The sequence below is a fragment of the Rhinatrema bivittatum genome, chromosome 9, assembly GCF_901001135.1.
Source record: "Rhinatrema bivittatum chromosome 9, aRhiBiv1.1, whole genome shotgun sequence".
Lineage (NCBI taxonomy): Eukaryota > Metazoa > Chordata > Amphibia > Gymnophiona > Rhinatrematidae > Rhinatrema > Rhinatrema bivittatum.
The window spans coordinates 177925855-177952197 of record NC_042623.1 but is presented as its reverse complement, the minus strand read 5'-3'; the positions used below and the strand labels follow the sequence as shown (position 1 = coordinate 177952197).

Genomic DNA, 26343 nt, shown 5'->3' with positions numbered 1-26343 from the left:
CAGGTGGTTTTTTTTTTTTTTATCGGGTCATCGGCGCCATTTTAATTAGTGGCAGCCAAAATGGTGCCGATGGCCCGAGAGCGGGAGATCGCGCCGGGACCCCCCCCCCCCGGACCACCAGGTAACTTAACATTTTGGGGGGGTTCGTGAGGGTGGGGGAGGGTAAGGAATTGGTTTTAAAGGGTCAGGGTGGGTTTAGGGGTTGTTTTGGTATGCCAGTTTTCCCGCCCTCCCCCAAATAATTCCCGTGCCCTATTTAACAATACAGTACAAATGCCCCGACGATAAATCGGGGGCATTTGTATTGTATCGTGCACTCTAATGATTTAGGACGATTTTAAAATTATCTGACGATAATTTTAATCGTTCAAAAATGATTCACATCCTAGTAATTACAGCCTTTCAAAAGGAGATTGGCTCTCTCTCTGATATATTGGAGACCAAGGTCTGATTTAATAGCATAAAGATGTTTTTATTTGAAATTAACTGTTTTTAACCTTATTTTGGACAATAAGTGGTTTTTAAAATTGAAAACTCTTTTGAAATTTCACAGAATTTTTGGTTTCTGTTTTTTTTTCCTGAGGTTTCCTCAGTGCTTGTACGTTTCTCTCTCATACTCTCCTGTCTATGTCTTTCTCCTGCAGTTTCCTATCTTGTTTATTTTTCCTGCAGTTTCTCTGCTGTCTCTTTCTGTTTCTCTTTCATGCAGTCTCCTGTCTGTTTCTTTCCGTCTCTCCTGAAGGCTCCTGACTCCTTCTGTTGATCTCTCCTGCAGGCTCCTGTATCAGTGTGTCTCTCTTCTGCAGTCTCCTGTCTGTCTCTCTCTCTCTCTCTCATGCAGTTTCTTTCTCCCTTTGTTCCCAGCAGGAATTGTTTTCCTGGCAGGATTTCTGATGAACATAAAATTAAGCAAAATGAGCCCAAGTCGGCTGCCGTGCGATGATCAGATGATTTCAAAATACGTCAATGACTCTAAAAGCATGGAAAACCAGGCGGTAAGGCGCTCTCTTTTCTAGAATTAGATTCATTTGGCAGTGTTGCTAAAGTAATACATACAAGTGGTTAAAAGAAAAGGAGAGAAAAAATATAATAGTTCTAAAATAAAACTCCAAGAAAGGACAATAAGAACTATGTCAGAGGCCTATGAGGAGGGAGGAGAGAGAGTAGGTGTTAGATCACCAAGGAGAGACTTGAGAAGAAGGGGAAGATTGTGTTACCTGGGACAGGGGGAGTGAAGGGAGAGTCCAGCAGCTGCAGAATATCCAGTGCCCCTCATTTCCTGTCTCATGAGCAGAGATGAATTATCCTGCCGCTCTCAGTTTGTGATCTGAAGATTGATTAGAGATCATACAAACTCATTTTATTAAAGAAACTCCAGTGGATTTGGGCACAGAAAGCAGCCTGAGCCCAAAACATTCTTCTATTAAGGATGAGTAGTATGTTAGGAAGCTCTCTCTGGCTTTTTGAAATACGGTTTCTCAAAGGCATCACATTTGTTAGCCCTATCATCCCAAGTAAAACTGCTATTTCCCTATAGCATCTCCTGCTGGTACAGGCTGGGACTGCAGGAGCTGTGAACTTCCCCACAGCCAAGCACTCCTGCATCATTTCCTACAGTGCCTCCTGCTGGTACAAGCTGAGATTGCAGGATCTGAGCTGCATCATTTCCTACAGTGCCTCCTGCTGGGAGAGGATGGGACTGCAGGACCTGTTAGCTCCCCTCCTACATCATTTCCTACAGTGCCTCCTGCTGGGAAAGGATGGGACTGCAGGACCTGTTAACTCCCCCACAGTTAGTATTCCTGCATCATTTCCTACAGTGCCTCCTGCTGGTACAGGCTGGGACTGTAGGAGCTGTGAACTTCCCCACAGCCAAGCACTCCTGCATCATTTCCTACAGTGCCTCCTGCTGGGAGAGGATGGGACTGCAGGACCGGTTAGCTCCCACCCACAGCTAGTACTCCTGCATCATTTCCTACAGTGCCTCCTGCTGGTATAGGCTGGGACTGCAGGACCTGTTTCGCTCCCCCACAGCTAGTACTCCTGCATCATTTCCTACAGTGCCTCCTGCTGGGAGAGGATGGGACTGCAGGACCTGTTAGCTCCCACCCACAGCTAGTACTCCTGCATCATTTCCTACAGTGCCTCCTGCTGATACAGAAGGTGGGATTGCAAGAGCAATGAATTCCTCCACAGATAGCCTGAAATATGATAAGTGGGGCTTTCAAGGAGGCCGAATGTGATCCCTGTTGGACAGTTTAAGTGATCTAGAGGAAGGAATATTTCCACTTCTGACTGTCACATTGTAAACACTCATCAGCACAATGATTTTATAGGACTTAGATACTTTAGGCCAGTGTTCTCAACCTTTTTCCCATCGTGACACACCGGACAGGCCACGCTCACATGTGTGACACACTGCTCATTACAATTCATGCAGGAAATTAAAAGTAAAGGTCCGGTAATTATTTTTATTGTTAAGAATGACACAAGGAAAAGATACGTATTCTGTCTGAACAGAAATTGCACAAACGGTAAATATCCCACACCAAAACAGCACCAATTTTCAGCACTTAACAGTAACCACCTTACCTAAGAGAAGGCAACACTGAAATATTACACCAGGCCTTAAGACACCAATACACCTCCTATTAGGAAAACAGACCAAGCCAGGCTGCTATAGAGCCCCACACAGAAACTACACGCCAGCAGAGAACCTCACCTGAATCACATGTGCTGACCCTCACTAACAAAGAATAAAGAGACCAAAACGCATAATTAGAAGCATGCAGAAAAAACTGAATTGGAAACTGCAACAAGCCAGAGTCTCCGTGTGCAGTGTAATAAAGGAAAAAGAGAAACATCACCCATCCTTATAAAACAAATCAAGAAATATAAAATCAGTAGCAGTAAAACCATATTAACAAAAAGAACAGATTATTTCGAAACAGCTGATGAGTGGAATAACCAATAATTAAAAACTCATATAAAAAATTTCTATATACCAATAAAATATTTCAAAATAGCAGACCCAAAGACCCAGTAATGAAAAATAAGGATACAAAAATTGTTTTGCTCTGCATACCTGGGAGCATTTGATATCCAGGTCTCCTGAGATTGTTTTAAATTAGCAGGAGGAGGAGTGGTTTGCTTGGAACTTTCTCCTCTCTCTCAGTCACATACCAGCGCTCTCTCTCACACTGGCTCTCAATTACACACCTATATACACATGCGCTCAGTCACTCACATATACACATGCTTTTTCTCTCACTTATATAGGCTCTTAATTACACACTTACACACATGCTGTCTATCTTTTCACGCTTACACACACAGGCTTTCAATCACACACATACATGCTGTCTTTTTCTCTCGCACACAGACTCTCATTCACATTCTCATTCACATTCTCGACGCAAGGACCACATCACACCGATACTTAGACACCTACACTGGCTTCCCCATCCACTATAGAATACTGTTCAAGACATTGACCATCATACACAAAACCATCTATCATCATTACTCACTCCAACTCATAATTCCTCTCGAACTCCATACCTCTACCAGACCGATCAGATCCTCATACAAAGGATCTCTCCAGGCGCCCCCAAACAAAGCCATCACTCACAACTCCATTCAAAAACGAGCACTGTCCACCGCGGGACCACATCAATGGAACTCATTACCCCCAGATATACGCCAGGAACAATGCCATCTCTCCTTTAGAAAGAAACTGAAAACGTGGCTGTTCTCACAAGCATTCCCCTGAAGAGACACTCCCCAACTAGCAATGCCTCCTACTCCGCTCCCATCACCTTTCCTCCTCGCCTATAACCTCTTCTTCTGCCACTGCCCCATTCCTGGCCCAGGTCATCGCCCCGTTATGAGGCCTCCGTAGCCAAGTATCTAAAAGAACTGTGTTGTTCGAAATACTTATTTTATAGTAATTGTTAAATTAGCTCTCCATTATAATCAATTGTTTGTTTGTTACTCTTCCTGCATTACTTTTAGGAACGTTATGTTAAACTTTTTTCTCTCTCTTAAATATCCTGAACTGTACTCCCTGTTCATTGTAACTTTCTTTCATTTAGTTAAATGGTTTCCCCTGGTTATACTGTAAACCGGTACGATAAGACTTGTCTTGAGCATCGGTATATCAAAAGAATTTAAATAAATCAATAAATAAATAAATAAATGCTTACATTCTCTCTCTTTCTCTCATTTACACACAGGCTCTCAATACATACTCGCATGCTCCCTCACCTAAACCAGCTCTCAATCAGACACAGACACACAAGCTCTCTCTCTTTCTCTCATTTACACACAGGCTCTCAATCACATACTCACATGCTCCTTCACCTAAACCAGCTCTCAATCACACATAGACACACATGCTGTCTCTTTCATTTACACACAGGCTCTCAATCACATACTCACATGCTCCCTCACCTAAACCAGCTCTCAGTCACACATAGACACACATGCTGTCTCTCTTACTTATACACACAGGCTTTTAATCATACATACACATGATCTCTCTCACATACAAAGGATCTCAATCATATTCACATATTCTTTCACACAAACAGGTTTTCAATCACAAACTTACACATACAGGTTCCCAATCGTAAACTTACATTCATGTTCTCTCTCTCACGGGCAGGCTATCACAGACATACTCTCTTTCACATATACAGGCTCTCAATCATTTACATACATGCTCTCTCACTTACACACATGCACACACACACACACACACACACACAGGATCTCAAACACACATGCTTGCTCATTCACTCTCTCTCTCTCCCTGGAACTAGTGGCAACAGCAGCCTCCTCCCAACCCTAAAGGCAGCAGCAACCTCCTTCATTTTCAGCCCTCATGGAGCAAGGAGTCCCATCAGCCGCGGGGGTGGGCGTTCTTCTTCATTTTTCTCTGAGCCGCGCTGCTCGTTCCTCAGGCCGCGCCACTCTCCTTTTCTTCGGGCTGATGCTGAGCGCACTAGCATGGTCTCTTCTTCCCGCGCACGTACCCGCTGCTCACCACTTCCTCTTCTGGGCTGCGAGTGTGGGGGGAAGAAGAGACCATGCCGGTGCCACTGACTCCAGCTGTCCTGCCGCGTTCTGCCCGGCTGACAGCATTTTAAGTCCGGGCGGAGGAGGACCAGGGAGCAGCTGGGTCAGTGGGGGATGGGAAGTGTGGCGACACACCTGCATGTTCTTGGCGACACACCGATGTGTCGCGACACACCGGTTGAGAACCTCTGCTTTAGGCAATGCACAGACAAATGCAGGATGACATTTAGGGGGCAATATTTATTTAGTTCATTTATATTTCACTTTTCAGGCACTTCAAAGTGGATTATATTCAGGTACTGTAGATATGTCCCTATCCTACAACCTAAGGGGGTCATTCACATTAATGTGAGCAAAAAAGCCTTATCGTGCCTGATGATATGAAAACATTTTTGCTTCGCACAAGAAAATATAGCAACGTGCATTAAAATATATTTCCACTAATTTTTATGTAAAAAAAGGCAAAACATGCAAAATTTGCTGATGAAGGAGGAATTTCATGTCATGCAGCAAAATATTGCATGATAAAGCAGGCAATATAGGAAAATTAGTTCTTACCTGATAATTTTCGTTCCTGTATTACCATGAATCAGTCCAGACAGTGGGTTGAGCCTCCTGTCCAGCAGATGGAGACAGAGAAAAACTGAAAGGGTATCCTATATCAGGACAGTGCTCACCCTGCGTCTCTTCAGTATAAGTGTTAACAAAGCAGAGAAACATAACCAGAGTAAGATCAAGCAAGTAAGAACAATAACCTTAAAATTGGAATTTGAACATTCGACATCGAATCACTCAGGAACTACTCTCATAAAAACTGCTCTTATATACATACATCTGAAATAGATACTTCCGGTGCCAGAAGGAATGGATGGTCTGCAACCTGTGAATGCAAGAACTTAGAGCGGAAATATAAGATATAGATACAGACAGGGCGGGCATCTGGACTGATCCGCGGTACTACAGGAACAAAAATTATCAGGTAAGAACTAATTTTCCTTTCCCTGTACATACTCGGATCAGCCCAGACAGTGGGAGGTGCCAAAGCTTCCCTAAATAGGGTGGGACCGAGATAGTCCAGCTCGAAGCACCTGTCTGCCGAAGGAACCAAACACTGGCGCCTGTACATTGAGGTGGTAACGACGAGCAAAGATATGCAGAGATTTCCAAGTAGCAGCTCTGTAAATTTCTTGCGGAGAAACCGACTGGCTCTCCTCCCAGAGGCAGCCTGAGAACACAAAGAATGGGCCTTTAAACCCTCGGGAACCGGCTGGCCCTGACAGATATACACCGACGCAATTGCCTCTTTGAGTTATCGAGCAATGGTAGTTTTAGACGCCTGCTTCCCTTTGTTTGGTCCGCTCCATAAAACAAAGAGATGATCAGAGACCCGAAACTCGTTAGTCACCTGTAAGTACTGAAGAAGAACCTGCTTGACATCCAGCCGTCTACGGTCTCTGCCAGGCGTGCTTGCAATGTCCTCTGGAGAAAAAGCAGGAAGCTCCACCGAATGATTGACATGGAAGGAAGACAAAACATTTGGTAAGAAGGATGGAACCGTCTTTAGGGAAACCCTGAATCAGAAAAACAAAGAAAGGGCTCCCTACAGAATAAAGCCTGAAGCTTGGAGACTCTCCTGGCTAAGCAAATAGAGACTAGAAATACTGTTTTGAGAGTCAAATCCTTAAGCGTGGCCCGCCAGAGGGGTTCAAAGAGTGCCTCACAAAGGACACAAAGTACCAGATTAAGACTCCACGACGGACAAGTAGCCCGGACAGGCGGGTTCAAATGTTTGGCCCCTTTAAGGAATCGAATGACATCCGGATGGGCCGCCACCGTGTAACCATCCACCCGTCCTAAGAGGGAACCGAAAGCCGAAACCTGCACTCACAAGGAATTGAATGACAGACCTTTGGAAAGGCCATTCTATAGGAAAGAGAGAATCTGGGAAATCAGGGCCTTGCGTGCCGGAACGCCGGATTCAGTACACATGTTCTCGAATATTCTCCATACCTGAATGTAAGCAAGAGAGTTAGAAGTCTTATGGGCCTGAAACAGCGTGGATATAACTTCCTCCTTGTAACCTTTCTTCCTCAGTCGCCGCCGCTCAAAAGCCAGGCCACTAGACAAAAGCAATCCGCCTGATCGAAAAATACGGGACCCTGACGAAGCAGGTGTGGGAGGTGACCGAGACGAAGGGGACAGTCTGTCGCGAGATTCACCAGGTCCACGAACCATGGTCTCCGGGGCCACTCCAGTGCCACGAGGATGACCGGCCCCTTGTGAAGTTCTATTCTTCTTTTCCCACCAGAGGCCATGGTGGGAACACGTAGAGGAGAACATCACAAGGCCAGGGTAGGACTAAGGCATCTACCCCCTCCGAACAGTGCTCCGACCTGCAATTGAAGAATCTGGGAGCTTTTGCGTTCCTCATGGTGGCCATCAGATCTAAGTGGGGAGCTCCCCATCTGCGCATGACCAGATCTATCGCTTCTTCGGACAACTCCCACTCTCTGGGGTCTAGATGTTGATGACTTAGGAAATCGGCTTGAATATTCTCCTTCCTCGCAATGTGAGAGGCAGCCCTCAATCTAGATGATGTTCTGCCCAAGAGAACAGCTTGCTGGCTTCCAAGGCCACCAGACGACTCCTGGTACCTCCCTGGCGATTGATGTAAGCTACCATAGTGGCGTTGTCAGAGAGGACTCGCACAGCTTTGCGACGGAGCAAGGGTAGGAAAGTCTTGAGGGCCAAACGTACCGCTCAAGCCTCCAGGTGATTGATGTGCCATCAGGCCTGGATAGGAGACCATAGTCCCTGGGTAGACTGATTCTGACACAGCCAGTCTCCAGTTACGATGGATGCCAGTCGGAGAGACTGGCATCCATCGTAACAATGATCCACTGGGGCATCCTCTTCGACAGGTGAGCGAGAGAGAGCCACCACTGCATGCTGTCAATGATAGATTCGGAGAGCAGTAGAGGAGTCTGAAATTTCTCTGAGACTGGCTTCCAGCGGGACAGCAACACTTTCTGCAAAGGATGCATATACGCAAAAGCCCAAGGAACCAAATCTATAGTGGAAGCCAAAGATCCCAGAACCTCGAGGTAATCCCAAACCGAGGGCATCGAAAGAGTCAACAGAAGTTGAACTTGATTCATAAGCTTGAGCGCCCAGGCCTTGGGGAGCAAAACCTTGCCCTTGCTGGTGTCGAAGCGTGCTCCTAAGAAGTCCAGGACTTGCGAGGGATTGAGGTTGCTCTTGGGGAAGTTGACGATCCACCCGAGGGAAGTGAGGACCGACAAAACTCTGGTGACCGCCAGCTTGCAGAGTTTCTCCGATTTCGCCCGAATGAGCCAGTCATCAAGGTAAGGATGGACAAGGCAGCCCTCCCAATGGAGGAATGCCACCACTACCACCATGACCTTGGTAAATGTGCAGGGAACGGTGGCAAGACCAAATGGGAGTGCTCGAAACTGGAAGTGGTGTCCCAGAATGTTGAAGCGAAGATATTTCTTGTGTTCCAGGTGGATTGGTATATGAAGGTAGGCCTCCATCAAATCGAGGGGGGGCAGGAATTTGCCGGAGCGAACTGCCGCTATGACCGCGCTCAGGGTCTCCATTCGAAAATGGGGAACCTTGAGCACCCAGTTGACTCTCAAGGTCCAGGATCGGTCGAAGGAACCGTCCTTTTTGGGAATGACGTATATGGAATATTGGCCGGACCCTTGTTCCTCCAGGGGGACTGGAACTATAGCCCCGAGCTCCCGTAACCTGTCGAGAGTCTGGCACACTGCTGGACGCTTCCGACTTCCGCAAGGGGAGATTAAATAGCGGTCCGGGAGATCCTGAGCAAATTCTAAAGCGTAGCTTTTTTCGATCATATCGAGGACCGATTGATCTGATGTAATTTTGACCCATTCCTCGAGAAAGAGGGACAGACATCCACCTAAGTTGGGAACGGAGGAGTGGGCTGGCCGCATCTCATTGGGAGGGTTTTGTGGAGGATCCTGTAGTGTGACCATCTCGGAATGGATGTCGGCCACGAAAGGAATGAGACCATGCTTGAGATGTAGTGGAGGTAGTTCTTTGGGCAGCCCCCCGCAGCCTGTTGTACCTGCGCTGCCTCCTAAAACGACAGCACGAAGGAAAGAATGACTTAAGATTGTCTAGGGCGGTCCTCAGGCAGCTTGTGAATCTTATTGTCCCCTAAGGATTTACTAAGCTGTTCCAGGTCCTCACCGAAAAGCAACTTACCCTTGGAGAGTGACCAATTGTGATTTAGAAAAGGAATCCGCAGCCCAATTTTGAAGCCAGAGGAGACGTCTGGCCAATACCGCTGAAACCATGGCTCTGGCCTGCACCTGGAGGAGATCATAAAGGGCATCAGTGCCATATGCAACCACAGCTCTGTGGTTGCATATGGCACTGATGCCATATGCCTGTTCCGCCTCTGCAGACGGGAGGTCCTGGGTGCTGAGTAGTTGCTGAACCCACCTAAGGCTTGCCCGCTGCATGAGACTGCTACAGACTGTCGCCCAGATCCCGAGTGCCAACACTTCAAATATTCACTTAAGATAAACCTCCAACTTGCGGTCTTGAAGGTCCTTCAAGGCGGTTGCTCCCACTACTGGAATGGTGGTCCTCTTTGTAACAGCGGAAACAGAAGCATCAACTTTAGGGATCTTAAGCATATCCAGACACTGATCGGGGAGAGGGTAGAGCTTATCCATAGCCCTGCCCACGTGTAAGCCGGCTTCCGGCGCTTCTCATTCCCGTAGCAGGAGCTGCACGAGCATTGGATGAAAGGGAAAGGTGCGTGGGGGTGCTCTCAGACCTGCCAGGACGGGGTCTACATTACCAGAAGTCGAGGCACTCATGCTGTCCGCCTGAGGGGCCTCGAGGCCCAGCTCGGCCAAAACAAAAGGTATAAGAGGATCCAATTCCTCCCGCTGGAAAAGGCGCAGTATGCGAGGATCGTCGCTATCCACTGGGGGGTGTAGGGTGCCTTGAGAGTGACTATCAACAAGGTCTACATCTGGATCCGGGTCCAGTAGCTGAGGTGGCAGAGGAGGAGGATCCGGAGGGTCCGTAACCCCCGGTACAATCCGGACCTGATTAGCCCCTTGAGGAGCAGGGATCTTGGGTCCCTGATCCGTTGATGCCCTGGGAACCTTCGGTGGAGGGCTTATGGGCAACCTTGTAGGAGAGGGGTCTAAGGGAGGAACTTCCTCCTGTAAGAAGCTGGCAACATATGCTTTGTGCATTAGCAGAACAAACCCCATTGAAAAATAACCAGGGGCTTTCCCTGGGATTGGAGGAGGGGGGGTCATCAGGCCGAGAGTCAGATCCGAAGTCCAGGTGGTGAACAGGACTTAATTCAGGCGAGGTTTGCAGGAAAATCGGGTCCCCTCCCTCATCCGGCATAGAGTCAGAATTAATGTGTGAGAACAAAATGGCCACCGTTTCCGTAGTTTGCAGGAATGGGGCCGGCCGTGCAGTGCGCTTGCTGAGCTGAGGCCGAGCAGCTGACTTCTCCGGCGCAGAGGAACCTTCCCCGCCGGGTAAACAACGAGAACAGACTCCCTCGCGGGAGAGTCTGGAGGCCGGCTCCCCGCACAGGATGCACATCGTCGAACGAGGCATTGAAATAGAGGGAAGGGGGGGGGGGGGCGCAATACTGCCGACAGAGAACGGAAAACGTGCCTGTGCCTGGCTGCGAGCGGTGAATCAGACACCCGCTCTTTCCCCCGAAGCTGTCAGCTGTCCTGCTGCTAGCAGGCTGACCTTTTTTTTTTTTTTATTGAAACTTGACAGAGGAATTAGCCTTCTCTGTCTGCGGACAATAGTATTCCACTTCTCGGAGGTCTGAATGGGGGAGGGACTGGACCACCAGTATCACCCCTAGCCAGGCAGGTCACCGGGAAGGGTCCTAAGCTGACAAAATCAAGGGGCAAAGTCCCTCTAGGCCCAGATAAGAGCAAGGAGCAGCAAGCTGCCCCTTAAGAGCAATACAGGAATGAAGTTGCCAAAACTTCTCTTTCTTCAAAAAAACATTTTTTTTTTAAACTTTATAGAGAAATGCTTAATCCTGTAAAGACAGAAGGAAGGAAAAAAAACTTTCCCAAATTAGAAAACTGTCTAGAGAAGGGGAACCGCAGGTTCTGCTGTCCGCATCTGCTGGAGACAGAGAAATACTGAAGGGACGCAGGGGGAGCACTGTCCTGATATAGGATACCCTTTCAGTTTTTCTCTGTCTCCATCTGCTGGACAGGAGGCTTAACCCACTGTCTGAACAGATCCGGGTATGTACAGGGAACGCAGATTTTGTGGAAAAATGTGCCTGAGCCACTCAGAAGGCAGATGGACCTGCAAGGAACTGGGGGTCTGGCACCAAATAGGAGGTGACACTGGGCCTGTGGGAGGGAATATTTTGTGTCCTGAGAGGTATTGATTGAACTCACAGACTACCATTATTATCACATTATTATCTGAGGTTCTTTTCACAGCCAGGTCCCATGCCATTCCAGGTCTAGAGAAACATTTTCTGGCTTCTGGCTCCTTCCAAACAACTGTCATAAACTGGCTTTTCTAGGTCTGTGCACCAGGTCGGCACATCAGATTTTACTATCAGAAATATGACCTGGAGGCTTTGAAGAGGAATTTCTATGTTACAGCACTTCCCTCACACATGTGGCTCTCATTCCACCCTATACTACCGCAATCACAAGCTCTACCACTCTCTCAATGTGCAAACAGTGTGTAATGCACACATGCCAAAACCTCAATACAGTGGCGAACTTCCCAAGGGCCACCCACGACAGCAATATCATATGGTGCTCAGCCATTTGTCAGAAATGTGAGGAGGGGAGATATGGCGAAGGATGGCTACTGGCGCTTTAACACTTATTTCCCTGCTTGCTCTGTCAGATGGCTGCAATAAGACTAACAGGCCTTGAAGAGCTACAATATGTAGTACCTACAGAGTCCTACTATATGCAGCCCTTTCACTGCCTATGCCAGCTACAGAGTACAGGTTCATGTGAGTGGGGCCCATAGTCTGAACACAGAGCGGGTCCTAATGTGCTGGTGTGCCAGCAGTTCAAGCATGACCACTGACTATCCCTCTTACTGTGGGATCAGTATCACACATGTGCCTCCATAATCTCATAGCTAAAATCTGTAATGCAGCGAACAGTAAGCTGTTTGGGGAAGGAACATTGATTATGATTAAAGAAATGAGTAGAAAGGTAGAAATAAGGTATAAGAACAGAATGTATGCAAGGTCTTGCTTTGAACAGAACCTCACATGGAGAGACAGACCATGTCTGCTTCCATTACACAGTACTCAAAAGCTTAGTGTAGATGAAATATTTTCCATGTACCACAGCTTTCAAGAAATGCTCTGTGAAGCACCTTCTTTGCCACTACTTAATTATGATATATTTTAGATTTATAATTGATATATTTTAGGTATTTATGGTGTATTTTAGGCTTATCAATTATGTATTTGATATAGCATGATGTTTTATGATTGCTGTGAACCATTACGATGGGTCCTTAGTAACGGTAATAAACCTCATAAATCTAAATCTACTTACTTCTGTAGAGCCTATATTTGCCTTGCCCTGTTACCTCGTTTACACTCCTAGTTTGGGACCTCTGCATGCTGGCAGCAGCTGTTTTCATATTGTCCTGCCAGTCTCTCTGAGTCTGAGCACTATCTGCTGACATGACACAGTCACATAGTGCCCAATGGCATAACTTTAAAACTGAGTTATTAAACAGCAGGCAAACGCCTACAATCAACAGTAACACCTACACTCTAATGGCAATTTAAGGATGAATGGCTAGCCCTTTCTTTATATGAAGAGCTAGACATAAAATGGGCAACAACTAGCATTGCACATGTAGTTTATCTGTTGCTCAGCTTATGCCGGATATGGCTGCCGATCATGAAGACTGCACACAAGCAGATACAATGAAGCAAACTCATCAAGTCACTCTGTGACAGAGTACATCTTTGGCTTATTAAAAAGTAGATTCCACAGTGTGGGGGAGGGGGAGCCTTGCTCTATAATGCTTATGGGGAGGGGGAGCCTTGCTCTATAACGCTTATACAGTAGGTTAGTGATAGCCTGCTATATAATGCACAATATAGCTCTCAGGTTAAAGTCACCAAGAATAAGAGAAGGGGAAGATTTGTCAAGGAAGAAGGAAAGTCAAGAAACAAAGTCGCTGAGAAAGGAATAGGAGGATTATTAAGGGGTCAAAAAATGCCAGCTACTTGGAGTGAATAGGTAGTGGGCCTCCAAAGGAAGAAAAAGAGTGGGATTGAGATGGAAGAAGGGGTTTAAACCTACAGGAGGGGGAAAGCAGCAATCCAACAGCATGACCACCGTGGCCTACTTTGTGAGGTGTATGGGAGAAACGGTAACCTCCATGACAGAGAGCAGCAACTGAAGTAGAGTCCTCAGGGGAAAGCCAGGTCTCAGTCAAGGCAAGGAGATGAGAGTATGAGAGATTCAGAGGTCACGAGTAGAGGCAAGCTCGTGGAATACACTATCAGAATTCTTATCACCTCTCACCACGTCCATACTACCCCGAATCTCAAGTCACTGCACTGGCTTCCTATCTGCTCCTCTTATTCCCCTACAAGAGCCTTCATTCTGCTGCTCCTCACTGGTACAACTCAGGCAAGTCTCGCTTATCTATTCCTTCATCTCTACTGACAATTCCAGATGCCATGCCACTATAGGCTTGGAAGGACTTCCTGAGCTGCTGTGTTGTGCTCCCCCTCTTGCCTTATTTAAATCCTGTTTAAAAACCTACATTTTTAGGCTGTTTTTAAATCTTACGTCCTGATTGTCCCACTTACAGCTTCATTAATGTTTAATCATTGTCTTAATAAATGAAATTCCCCATGTCTCTTTTGCCCTACATACAGTATTTGTCTTGATTAGACTGCAAGCTCTACTGAGCGGAGCTGGTGTCCCATGTGTTTTATACAGTGCTGAATATGTCCAGTAGTGCTGTAGAAGTATTATGTACTAATAGTTGTAGTCAGTAATACAGAGTGACAAGTGTACGCACGTACAATGTTTGTGCATACCTTGCACTTACTTTTCAAAACCCTTGTACCTTCAAGTATGCATGTACTTTTCATCTCCTGCTTGTGCAAGCAGCTAACCAGGGGCAAAATAGTATGCACACAGTTTAACATGTCATTGTACATATGCTGTTTACTCCTCTGACCTAAACATCTCACCCCCTGCACGACTCCCTTCAGCCCTTGGAATGTCTCATTTAACCCAGCAAAGGTATGCATACTATGGAAAACTTGTGCATATTTTTAGTGGGTGCATATGTTTTGTATTTATATATTTTTTTAATTTTTTACTGTTTTTATTCTTTTACTTTGAATTTGTATATTGATTGCTGTTACGAATTGTAATTTTTATGAAATGGTTTCCTGCTTGGTGTTTTTCTGAGGCAGACAACATAGGCTGCATGGTCTTTTTTGCAGTCATGTTACTGGCAAGCAAGCAAGTAAAAATCTAAGTTAATAAATAATAGCTGGATAAAGAAAGGAGTGCAATTTTTTGTTTGGCCAGTTTACATAGGTAAATACCTGTGAAAATTATCCTCTTAATATGGATAAATGTAGGGTAAAGCTTTTGGGGCAAAGGATAGGTAGGTAAAACATACTGTAAGAGGGGCAGAAAGCCAGGCAGCAGCAGCCAAAGCTAGAGAAGGAACCAGGAAAGGAAAATTGGTTCTTACCTGCTAATTTTCGTTCCTGTAGTACCACGGATCAGTCCAGGACAGCTGGGTTTTGCCCCCCCCCCCCCCCCCTCCAGCAGATGGAGACAGACAAGATCTTGCGAACTCTGTCCTATACCCCTGAGGTGCTACCTAGAGTCTGTCAGTATCACTGTACCCAAGCAGAAAATACATAAAAACCAGAACTATAACCAAATCAACCTTCCCCCAACAGCAGAGGAGATGAAAAAACTGACACTGAATGAATTGAATCAAAACATGCCCAAACTCTTTCCCTGAAAAAAGGGGGACATTCGATAAGCCGTACAGAAAAAGTTTGTGATTAGCTACCGGCCGAGCAGACTCTCCATTCTCTTCACCGGTGGGCGTCTGGACTGATCCATGGTACCAAAAAGCACGAAGGAAGGCGATCTATAATAGCCGTCAGGATGAAAGAAAAGAAATAGATGCCTGTAGTCTTAAAACAATCCTTTATTGCAGTGGAGACACAAGGGTAGCCCAACTCTGGCCGAGTTTCGCCGTTTCAAAACGGCTGCCTCAGGGGCTAAAAACATAAATAAAAACTTTAAGAATAAGAATAAAATAATAAAAATGACATCATCAATAATTGTATAGTTATTTGAATCAATCAACCACATTTTAGTGAATCAGTCATTTAAAAGTTAGATAAAAAAGCCAAGGTGACAAATAGAGGATAAATACACTAAAAAGATGGGTTTGTAACAAACCAAGTGAATTTGTACATAGCCTCACGGTAGAATAAATTGCATAAAAACAAAATCCAGAATATTAATAAAAACATCAACATTACCTTACAATAATCTTCTTGAATTCATTAGTTATATATCGACTAAGAATATAGTGTGATCATATAAAGAGCTGTATGATCTCTTATGTTGCGTCTGTAATGGTGCAGAAAAAAGATGACAATATCACATGATGTATTATACATTAAAGTTGAACATTAATCAAGATATTGTGAACATTAACTGTACATATCAATGTATCTCTGTTAATATAAATAAATATATCACTTATTGTTGTGTGTGGTTAAGCTGTAACTCGGCCAGGGTCGGGCTACCCTTGTGTCTCCACTGCAATAAAGGATTGTTTTAAGACTACAGGCATCTATTTCTTTTCTTTCATCCTGATCCATGGTACTACAGGAATGAAAATTAGCAGGTAAGAACCAATTTTCCTTTCCCTGTACGTACCCGGATCAGTCCAGGACAGCTGGGATGTACCAAAGCTTTCCTAACCAGGATGGGACTGAGAGAGTCCCGTTCGGAGAACACTGGCCCCAAAAGAACCGGAGCCTGGACATCCAGATGATAATGCCTGGCAAAGGTATGCGGAGACTTCCAGGTAGCCGCCCTCCAAATTTCCTGGGGCGACACCTGCTGATATTCAGCCCAGGAAGCTGCTTGAGACCGAGTAGAATGTACCTTGAGACATGACAGAATCGGATGACCCTGAACCAGGTGAGCCGAAACTATCGCCTCCTTCAACGTGCGATCATGGCTCTGGAAGCCTTCTGTCCCTTTCTGGGCCCGCCCCATAGTACGAATAGATGATCCGATAGACAGAAACTGTTCATCACCTCCAAGTAACACAACAACACTCTCTTCACGTCTAACTTCCGCAGGTCCTTAGCCTCAGCCGTCGAAGAGTCTAGACCTGCAAAGGAAGGGAGCTCCAAGGACTGGTTCAAATGGAAGGAGGATACAACCTTCGGAAGAAAGGAGTGAACCATTCTCAAGGAAACTCCCTCCTCGGAAATCCTCAAGAAAGGCTCCCTGCATGACAAGGCCTGCAGTTCTGAAATCCACCTCGCGGAGGAGTTAGCCACTAGGAACACTGCCTTTAAGGTCAGATCCTTCAGTGTCGTACGCTTCAATGGCTCAAAGGGGGCCGTACAGAGCGCCCGCAGAACCACATTTTAGCCTCCACGAGGGACAAGGGCTCCGCACCGGGGACCATAAACGCTTAGCTCCCCGCTGAAAAAGCGCCACATCCAGATGCGAGGCTAACGCAACCCCTTGCTCCTTACCTCGGAAACAGCCGAAGGCCGCCACCTGTACCCGCAGGGAATTGAATGCCAACCGTTTGCCTAGCCCTGCCTGCAAAAAATCCAAGAGCTCCGGAATGGACACCCTGGTCGGCTGCACTTGGTGGTTGGCACACCAGAATTCAAACACCCCCAAACTCGCACATACGCCATGGAGGTAGAAGGTTTATGGGAACGTAAGAGCGAGGTCACCACCGCATCCGAGTAACCCTTACTCTTCAACCTGCGCCTTTCATAAGCCATGCCGCTAGACAAAAGTGATCTGCTTCTCCGAAACAAATGGGCCCCTGACGCAGAAGGGTCGGTGACAAATGAAACTTCAGCGGACCGACCACTACCAGATTCAGAAGGTCCGCAAACCACGGGCATCGCAGCCACTCTGGCGCCACAAGGATCACCGTGCCCTGTGCACCTTGATGTGGCATGGAACCTTGCCGATCAACAGCCATGGTGGAAACATGTACAACAGGATGTCCTTTGGCCAGGGGAGGACCAGCGCGTCAACCCCTTCCACTCCCGGTTCCTGTCGCCGACTAAAGTACCGGGAAGCCTTGGCATTGTTGTACGTTGCTATGAGGTTCATGGCCGGCCTGGACCACCGCTCGCACAGAAGGCGAAAGGCATCGTTGGAGAGTTCCCACTCCCCCGGATCCAATAGGTGGCGACTGAGAAAATCCGCCTGGACATTGTCCATGCCGGCAATGTGAGAGGCCGCAATCCGGTAAAGATGCTTCTCTGCCCCGTGGAGCAAAAGCTGAGCCTCCGCTGCCATTGGACGGCTTCTGGTGCCACTTTGCCGATTTATGTAGGCCACCGTCGTCGCATAGTCAGAAAGCACCCTCACCGACTTGCCCTCCACCATCGGGAGGAGGTCCTGGAGTGCTAACCACACAGCTCTGGTTTCCAAGCGATTGATCGACCAGGAGGCCTCCTGTTTGGTCCACCGGCCCTTGACTGCCTTGTCCAGACAAACCGCTCCTCACCTGGAGAGACTGGCATCTGTGGTCACCACAATCCAACAAGGAATCTCCAAATCCACACCCCCCCCCCCCCGGCGCAAGTTGTGCGGCGAAAGCCACCACAGAAGACTGGAGCGTGCCACATTCATCAGGGGCAGGACTAAATGAAATTGCTGCAAAAGGGGATTCCATCTGGAGAGCAAGGCTGATTGAAGAGGACGCATATGCACAAAAGCCCAAGGTACCAGGTCGATCATGGAGGCCATTGAACCCAGGACCTGCAAGTAATCCCAGGCATTGGGACGAGCCTTGGATAGCAACAACTCCACTTGAGTAAGAAGCTTAGACAGTCACTCTTCGGTAAGATACATTTTCCCCAAGATTGTGTCGAACCGTGCTCCCAGAAATTCCAGTGACTGGGAAGGAATCAGATGACTTGTGTCCGAGTTAACTACCCAACCTAACGAGCTGAGCATCTGAAGAACTTTGACGACCGCTGCTTGGCAACTGTCCGCCGACTTCGCCCGGATCAGCCAACTGACCAAGTAGGGATGTACTAGAACCCCCTCCTTCCTCAGGGCTGCAACCACGACCACCATGACCTTGGTAAACACTCTGGGCGCCGTTGCCAGACCAAACGGCAGTGTGCAAAACCGGAAGCGTCGGCTGAGAATCGCGAAGTGCAAGTATCGCTGATGGTCTGGATGAATCGGAATGTGCAAGTAAGCTTCCGTCAGGTCCAGCGAAGCACGGACCTGACGGACGCTATCACGGACCAGAGAGTCTCCATGCAAAAACAGGGTATCTTCAGCTTCCGATTGATGCTTTTTAAGTCTAGTATGGGGCGGAAAGTACCATCTTTCTTTGGCACCACGAAGTAGATGGAGTAACGCCCTCATCTGAGCTCGCCTTCGGGTATGGGAACAATGGCTCCTAGGTCTTTTAAGCGGTGTGTTATAGTTTTGAGGTGTTGGAGTGGATTCTTGGGTACTGTGGTGATGGCCACTCCCACGGTGAGGAGCCCCATGAGGAACTGCATTACTAGGCTAGACTCTATACACGCAGATACAGAGAATTTGTATTTATTATACAGCTTGATGGTACTGCCCAGGGAGCGGGCAGCAGTGAGGTAACCCAATAGAAGTAGTCCAGGGGTCCTCAGCAGAGGAGACCAGTCCCACTCTTGAGTAGATGGTAGGCAGCGCAGGGTAGTAGAGGAAAGTCCCGAATGCAGACTCTGAGCGCTGAAGCTGAGACAAACTGACGGTTAGTTACTCACTGAAGTAGATAGCTGGATTGATGAAGATCCTGGCAGGCAGAAGTAGATCGGTAATAAGCACCAGAGTAGAAAGAGCAGGCCCTCGAGGAGCGAGTACCCGATATCCCAGATAGGTACCTGTAAGAAAGCAAAGGGCTCCCAAGGAGCGGGTACCCAGGTTAGCGATGAATTACCCCAAAGGGCAGAGAGAGAGCTTCCTGCAGCAGCTAGGAAGCGGCAGAGCAGCTTAGACCGGAGGCATTCCAATCCAATCCAAGCTAACTCAGTTTGTTAGCAAACGAAGGGCAGGCTAAATACCAGGATGTCGTGATGTCACTCGGAGGGGACGCCCCCGAGGTTCCCGCCATGGCATGGATAAAGATGTGGGTGGCGTGCGCGTGCGCGCACCCTAAGAGGCCCTCAGGAGAAACATGGCGAACACCATTGCCATTGCCGTTGCGAGGAACTTCGGAGAGAGCGGCGTAAAGACGCGGCAGCAGCCATCTTCCCATGGCTTGTGGAGAGAGAAGGAAAAAAGGTGAGGCACAGAGGTCAAAGCCGTCTGAGACCGACGGATGCAACACAGTAACCCCTCTTCAAAGGGCCCCCTCCAGACCCCCCACCCGGTCTTGGTTTTTGAGGATGTGATAGATGACATTGACGAAGCATCTCTTTGTCCATATTAGCCAATGCTTCCCAAGAGTTTTCTTCTGGTCTGTATCTCTCCCATGACAGGAGGTATTCCCAAACTCTGCCTCTCTTTCTTATGTCAAGAATGGCATCAATCTTGTACTCAATGTCGTCTTCTGCATCAACAGGAGTAGATTCAGGTGTCTTGGTAGAAAACTCGCCAAGAACAAGCGGTTTCAGCAGCAAAACATGGAATGCATTATGAATCTTCATAGCTGGAGGTAGTCTCAGACTGTAGGTGAGTGAGCCCAATCGTCGCAGAATAGGAAAGGGTCTGAAAAAGCGTGGAGCAAATCGAGCAGATGGAAGCTTAAGTCTCAGATGTTTGGTAGACAGCCAGACTTTATCACCAGGCTGGAATTCAGGAGCCTTGCTACGGTGAGCGTCATAGGCCTTTCTTTGCTCTTTCTCCTGCTCTTTGCAGCATCTCTTTAGTCTTTCTCCAGGGCTGCTGTATATCTTTGGTAGTAGATTGAGGTGCTGGGGACGACACAGAAAGTGGAAGAGGTAAAGGTGGTAAGGGTTGTCGTCCGTAGACCACTTCAAAAGATGTTGTCATCCGTAGACCACTTCCAGTAGATGATGCTGGATGCGAATTGATGGCGAATTCAGCCCAGGGCAACAGTTCAGCCCAGTCATTCTGTTGTGAACCAACACAGGCGCGGAGGAACTGTTTGAGTGTTCTATTCATTCTCTCAGTTTGGCCATTCGACTGAGGATGGTACGCAGAGGTGAAGTCAAGTGTGATGTCGAATTTCTTACACAAGGCTTTCCAGAACTTGGCTATAAATTGAGCTCCTCTGTCTGAAACAATGTGTTTAGGCATGCCGTGTAGGTGAAAGATGTGACTGATGAATAATTTAGCAAGTTCCATGGCTGATGGTAAGCCCGGGAGAGCCACAAAGTGAGCCATCTTTGAAAATCGATCCACTGTAACCCAAATGGTATTGTTACCTCCAGAAAGTGGCAAGTCCACCACAAAATCTGTTGCAATGTGGGTCCAGGGCTCATCTGGTGCTGGCAAAGGTTGAAGCAGGCCCCATGGATGTCTGGGCGGAGGTTTCTGTCTGGCACAATTGGAGCAGAAGACTATGTACGCAAGAGTGTCTTCTTTCATGGTTGGCCACCAATAGTACTTTTGTAGCTTAGCCAATGTTCGCCATTGACCAGAGTGTCCGGCCAGTTTCGAACCATGAACCCATGTTAGCAATTTCTTTCTTAAAGTGCAGGGTACAATGATCTTGCCCGGGGTTACCAGATATATAGCTGTGAGAATCTCTCTCTTCGGGTCAATGATATGCTGGGGTTCATCAGGTATGTCCTCTGAGAGAAAAGAGCGAGATAATGCGTCTGCTCTGACATTCTTGTCACCAGGGCGATATTTCAGCACAAAGTCAAATCTGTTGAACAACAGGGACCACCTCGTCTGTCTATGGTTGAGGCGTTGAGTGTGATGGAGGTACTCCAGATTTTTGTGATCAGTGTAAAGAGTGATCTGATGTTGTGCACCTTCAAGCCAGGGGCGCCATTCTTCAAATGCCATTTTTATTGCCAACAGTTCCTTATCCCCAATGCCGTAGTTCTTCTCTGCTGGCGAGAAGCGTCGGGAAAAGAATGAACAGGGGTGCAAGATCTTAGAATCACTGGTCTGGCTTAGCATAGCCCCTACACCTACGTCAGAGGCATCAACCTCCACAATGAAGGGTCGTGTAGGGTCCGGATGGCGGAGACATGTTTTGCTTGAGAAGGAGTCTTTTAACTTCTGAAATGCTGTCACAGCTTCCGTAGACCAAGTGGCAACATTGGCTCCCTTCTTAGTCATCGCTGTTAATGGAAAAGTCAATGAAGAGTAATCTTTGATGAAGGTCCGGTAGTAGTTGGTAAATCCCAAAAATTGTCTTAGAGCTTTTAGGCCAGTGGGTTGTGTCCATTTTTGAATACTCTCAAGCTTCTGAGGGTCCATTTGGAAACCTTTGTTTGAGTCAATGTACCCTAAGAAGGGCACGGATTCCTTATGGAATTCACATTTAGTCAACGGCGTACAAGCGGTTCTTGCGAAGTCTCTGCAGAACTCTTTTGACATCTTCTTGATGAGATTGCAGGTCCTAGGAAAATATCAAGATGTCGTCTAAGTAGACAACGACACATTGGTAGAGTAAATCACGCAGAATATCGTTCATCATGTTTTGGAAGACAGCCGGGGTGTTACACAAGCCGAAGGGCATCACCAGGTATTCAAAGTGTCCATCCCGGGTATTAAAAGCCGTCTTCCATTCATCGCCAGAGCGGATGCGAACTAAATTATACGCTCCTTTGAGGTCAAGCTTGGAGAATATCTTGGCTCCCTGTAACCTGTCAAATAGCTCCGAGATGAGTGGTAAGGGGTAGTGGTCCTTTATGGTGATCTCATTCAGACCTCTGTAGTCAATGCAAGGACGTAATGTTCCGTCCTTCTTCCCCACGAAGAAAAATCCTGCTCCGGCAGGAGACTTGGAAGATCTTATGAAGCCTTTCTGGAGATTCTCCTGGATGTACTCTGACATCGCTTTATTCTCTAGTACGGAGAGGGGGTAGACCCTTCCTTTGGGTGGTTCTGTATTTGGCTTCAAATTAATTGTGCAGTCGTATGATCTGTGTGGAGGCAACACATCACCAGCTTCTTTGGAAAATACATCTTGATAAGATGCATATTAAGGCAGCAACCCAGGCAACAACGGGGTAGTTGACATGCATGGTATTGAAAAGACTTCCATCAAGCATTTGCCATGACAATCTGGACCCCAACGTGAAAGCTCCAAAGTGGCCCAGTTGAATTGTGGCATATGTTTCTACAGCCACGGTAGTCCAAGTACCAAAGGGTGCATGGCCTTCTCTAGCACAAAGAAGGAAATAGACTCTGTATGAAGAGCACCGGTACGTAAACTCACTGGTTCTGTAAGCAGTATTACTTCACCCGGTAAGGGCTCTCCATGAATAGAGGACAAAAGTAATGGAGACGTCATGGTAGTGGTAGGGATCCGCAATTGTTCCACTAGATGTTTCAAAATGAAATTTCCCCCTGCCCCAGAGTCCACTAAAGCAAGGTCTGGAATTCTAGAGGCCCGAGTGAGAGAGAGTGGAGGAGAGGATGCAGTTAGACCTAAGAGGAGTCCTCCCACAGGACTTAGGTCTGCCAGTTTCCTGGACATATAGGGCATTTTTGTATAGCATGACCAGCTTGTCTACAATACATGCATAGTCCCAACCTCTTTCGAGTTCTTCTCTCTTTAGAAGTCGAATGACTGGGGCCCTATTGCATTGGTTCCTCTTAACCAACAACAGATCCTGGGTGTGTAGGCCTGGGTACAGACTGAACTCGAGTCTCTCCCTGAAGTGGTCATCTGGGACTCTTGACCTCTTGAACCTTGTCGCGAAGTCGGCGATCAATCTTTGCTGCCAACTTCATCAGTTCTGCTAAGGTTTCAGGCATCTCACGAGTCACCAGCTCATCTTTCAACCGGGAGTTCAAGCCTTCAAAGAAGAGAGTTTTCAGGCACCTAGGGTCCCAATATAATTTAGAAGCCAACGTCTTAAATTCAATGGCGAAGTCTGGTAAAGGTTTATTACCTTGTTTTAGATGAACCAAAGTTGATTCTGCTGTTGAGTACCGGGCAGGGTAAGAACATAAGAACTTGCCATACTGGGTCAGACCAAGGGTCCATCAAGCCCAGCATCCTATTTGCAACAGTGGCCAATCCAGGCCATAAGAACCTGGCAAGTACCCAAAAACTAAGTCTATTCCATGTTACTGTTGGTAGTAATAGCAGTGGCTATTTTCTTTTTTTTTTTTAAATTTATATTTTATTGCGTTGAAGCAAAGACAAGCAAAAGTGAACAACAAAGCAACACATGACAAACGTATTGTCCTTCAACATTTTCAAACGTGATAAACATCTTTTATCCCCAGTCCCCACCCATCCCCCCACCTCCCTCACCATGAGTTCCCAGCTAATGACTTATAAGTAATAGCCACTGAAAACGGGCCGCTGCTGGTGATTGAGCATATACTCTGTTATAGTTCTGTTGTCCGAGAGAGGTAACATCACAAGTTAGTAAGATTAGGCAGTGTCCAAACTTTCCCAGTCCAAAAAGGGTTTCCAAGTATCCCGGAAGAGGGTTTGAGTTCTGTGTAAATCCGCTGTGATTGCTGCCATCCGACATATGTAATGGACCTTTTGCTGTACTCGTGGAAGTGCAGGAAGCACAGGCTGCTTCCAATGTTGTGCTATAACCATTCTTGTAGCAATAAAAACCTGTTGACATAATAAAGTTTGGTGTTTGGTCATATCTTTGTGCGGCAAGCTAATGAGCATGAACCCAGCATTTAAGAGATCAGGGACTTGTAGTACCTGCTCCAACCATCTCGCCACCTGGATCCACAGAGAACGCACCTGTGAACAGGACCACCACATATGCATGTACGTGCCACAACTGCCACAGTTTCGCCAACATTTTGCACTGAGGGTGGGATAACGCTTATGGAGAACATGAGGAGTTAAGTACCATCTGGTAAGCATCTTGTAACAGTTTTCCTGCATACTCGCTGAGACAGAACACTTTTTTACTATAGTATATAATTGTAACCATTCCTCATCCGTAATGGCCCTCTCCAAATCCTGTTCCCAAGCTTTAGTATGTGGGAAGCTCTCACCTGCACCCTCAGACAAGAGAACATATATTTTAGAAACCATTCCCCGCTTCTTATCCACATCATCACAGTAATGTTCAAATAGGGTTTTACCCTGGGCAATGGAGGGGTGTACAGGAGCACTTGTGAGAAAATGGGAAATTTGAAATCCTGTAAGAAAGTCTGTGGCAGGTAGCTGATATGCGCTCTGAAGTTGAGGCCAAGTCATAGCAGAGCCGCCCCCCCAAGAAGTGCCCAATTTGGAACAGGCCTCTAGACTTCCAACCCCGGAAAGAGGGATTATGATGCCCGGCAGGGAAGTTGCATAAATGAGTAAGGTGCGTAGAATAGAAATACTGGCGGGTGCCTATAATTAGTTTCTTCCACTTATACCATAAGCGTATAGTGGTGTTAATGGATGGAGATAATGCATCCACAAAAACCCATGTATCGCGTGGCTGCCAGGCCAAGGCCGCTAGTGGCATATGCCCCAAGATGCGGTCTGCAAAGGCGACCCATTGTTTGGCTGTGGTGATCCTATGGCAGTCTGTGATCACAAGTAACTGAGCCGCCACATAGTATTTCGCTAGATGAGGCACTCCCAAACCTCCCCTGTCCCTAGGTAAATATAACAAACGACGTGATAGTCTTGGGGGTCGCCTGCGCCAAATGAAATCAAATAAGATCTTCTGCCAGGACTTCAACAAAGCAGAGCTGAGATGAATAGATAGGGTGATAAACAGATATAAAAATCTGGGTAAAATGTTCATTTTTACAATAGCTATGCGCCCCATCCACGAATGGTGACCCCTGTCCCAAGCCTGTAAGTCTTTCCTAATTTTACCCAAAAGGGGTGTGTAATTGAGGTCGTATAAGGCATCAAGGTCAGCCCCAATATGCACCCCAAGATATTTAATGGCACCTTTTGCTATCTTAAACGGGTATAGCCGTTGTAAGTCCTGTATAGTGTTAGGGTCGACTGATACATTGAGAATCTCGGATTTATCTAGATTGATTTTAAAACCGGAGACCGCACTAAAAGCAGTGAGCTCAGAGGTGATTTCCCGGAGGGAGGTGTTAGGGTTGGTGACAGTCATGAGAATGTCGTCTGCAAAGAGAGACAATTTCATGTGGAGATCCCCTAGACTGACACCCGTGATTTTAGCAGAGTTACGGATTCGCGTTGTAAAAGGCTCTAAAAAGAGTGCAAACAATAAGGGCGAGAGCGGACATCCCTGTCGAGTCCCACGTTGTACCGGGAACTCAGTTCCATATCCCCCATTAACCTTTATGCGCGCAGTGGGAAGATGATATAGTACATGAAGCCACTGTAGATAGACAGGCCCAAAATTCATTTTGTCTAAAGTGGCAAACAGGAACTCCCAGTGCACTAGATCAAATGCCTTTTCTGCGTCAATAGCCAGGAGCAACAACGGCATGTTCTGTTTCTTAGCCCACCACAGAATATCAGTGACCTTACGCACATTATCTGCCGCCATTCTTTGCGGGATAAACCCTACTTGATCCCTGTGGACCATCCCCGGGAGGACTATATTGAGACGTGCTGCTAGTATCTTCGCCAAGATCTTTAGATCCAGGTTAATGAGGGATATCGGTCTGTAGGAACTGCAGAGAGTGGGGTCCCTACCTGGTTTTGCCAACACAGTGATGCCGGCTGAATTCGTGTGTGGGGGTAAAAAATCCCCCTCCCGCAAACTATTAAAATAAGTCACTAAGGGCGTAAGAAGGGATGCGCTGCATTTCTTATAATACGCACTAGAGAAGCCGTCGAGACCCGGGGCTTTGCCGGCCTTTAGATCTCGAATGGCCGCCTGAACCTCCG

General features: G+C 47.0%; 1 protein-coding gene across 6 annotated transcripts in view; it reads left to right on the top strand.

The window, feature by feature from the left end:
* Positions 1-26343, top strand: part of LOC115098873 (erythropoietin-like) — a 245417-nt gene that overhangs the window by 166427 nt on the left and 52647 nt on the right. For 4 of the 6 annotated variants that reach the window (XM_029615924.1, XM_029615923.1, XM_029615922.1 and 1 more), the window contains one exon: positions 865-995. In XM_029615924.1, coding sequence (XP_029471784.1) covers positions 865-995 — 131 coding nt within the window. The remainder of the gene's footprint in view (positions 1-864; positions 996-26343) is intronic. The other 2 variants (XM_029615926.1, XM_029615925.1) reach the window with 1 other exon arrangement.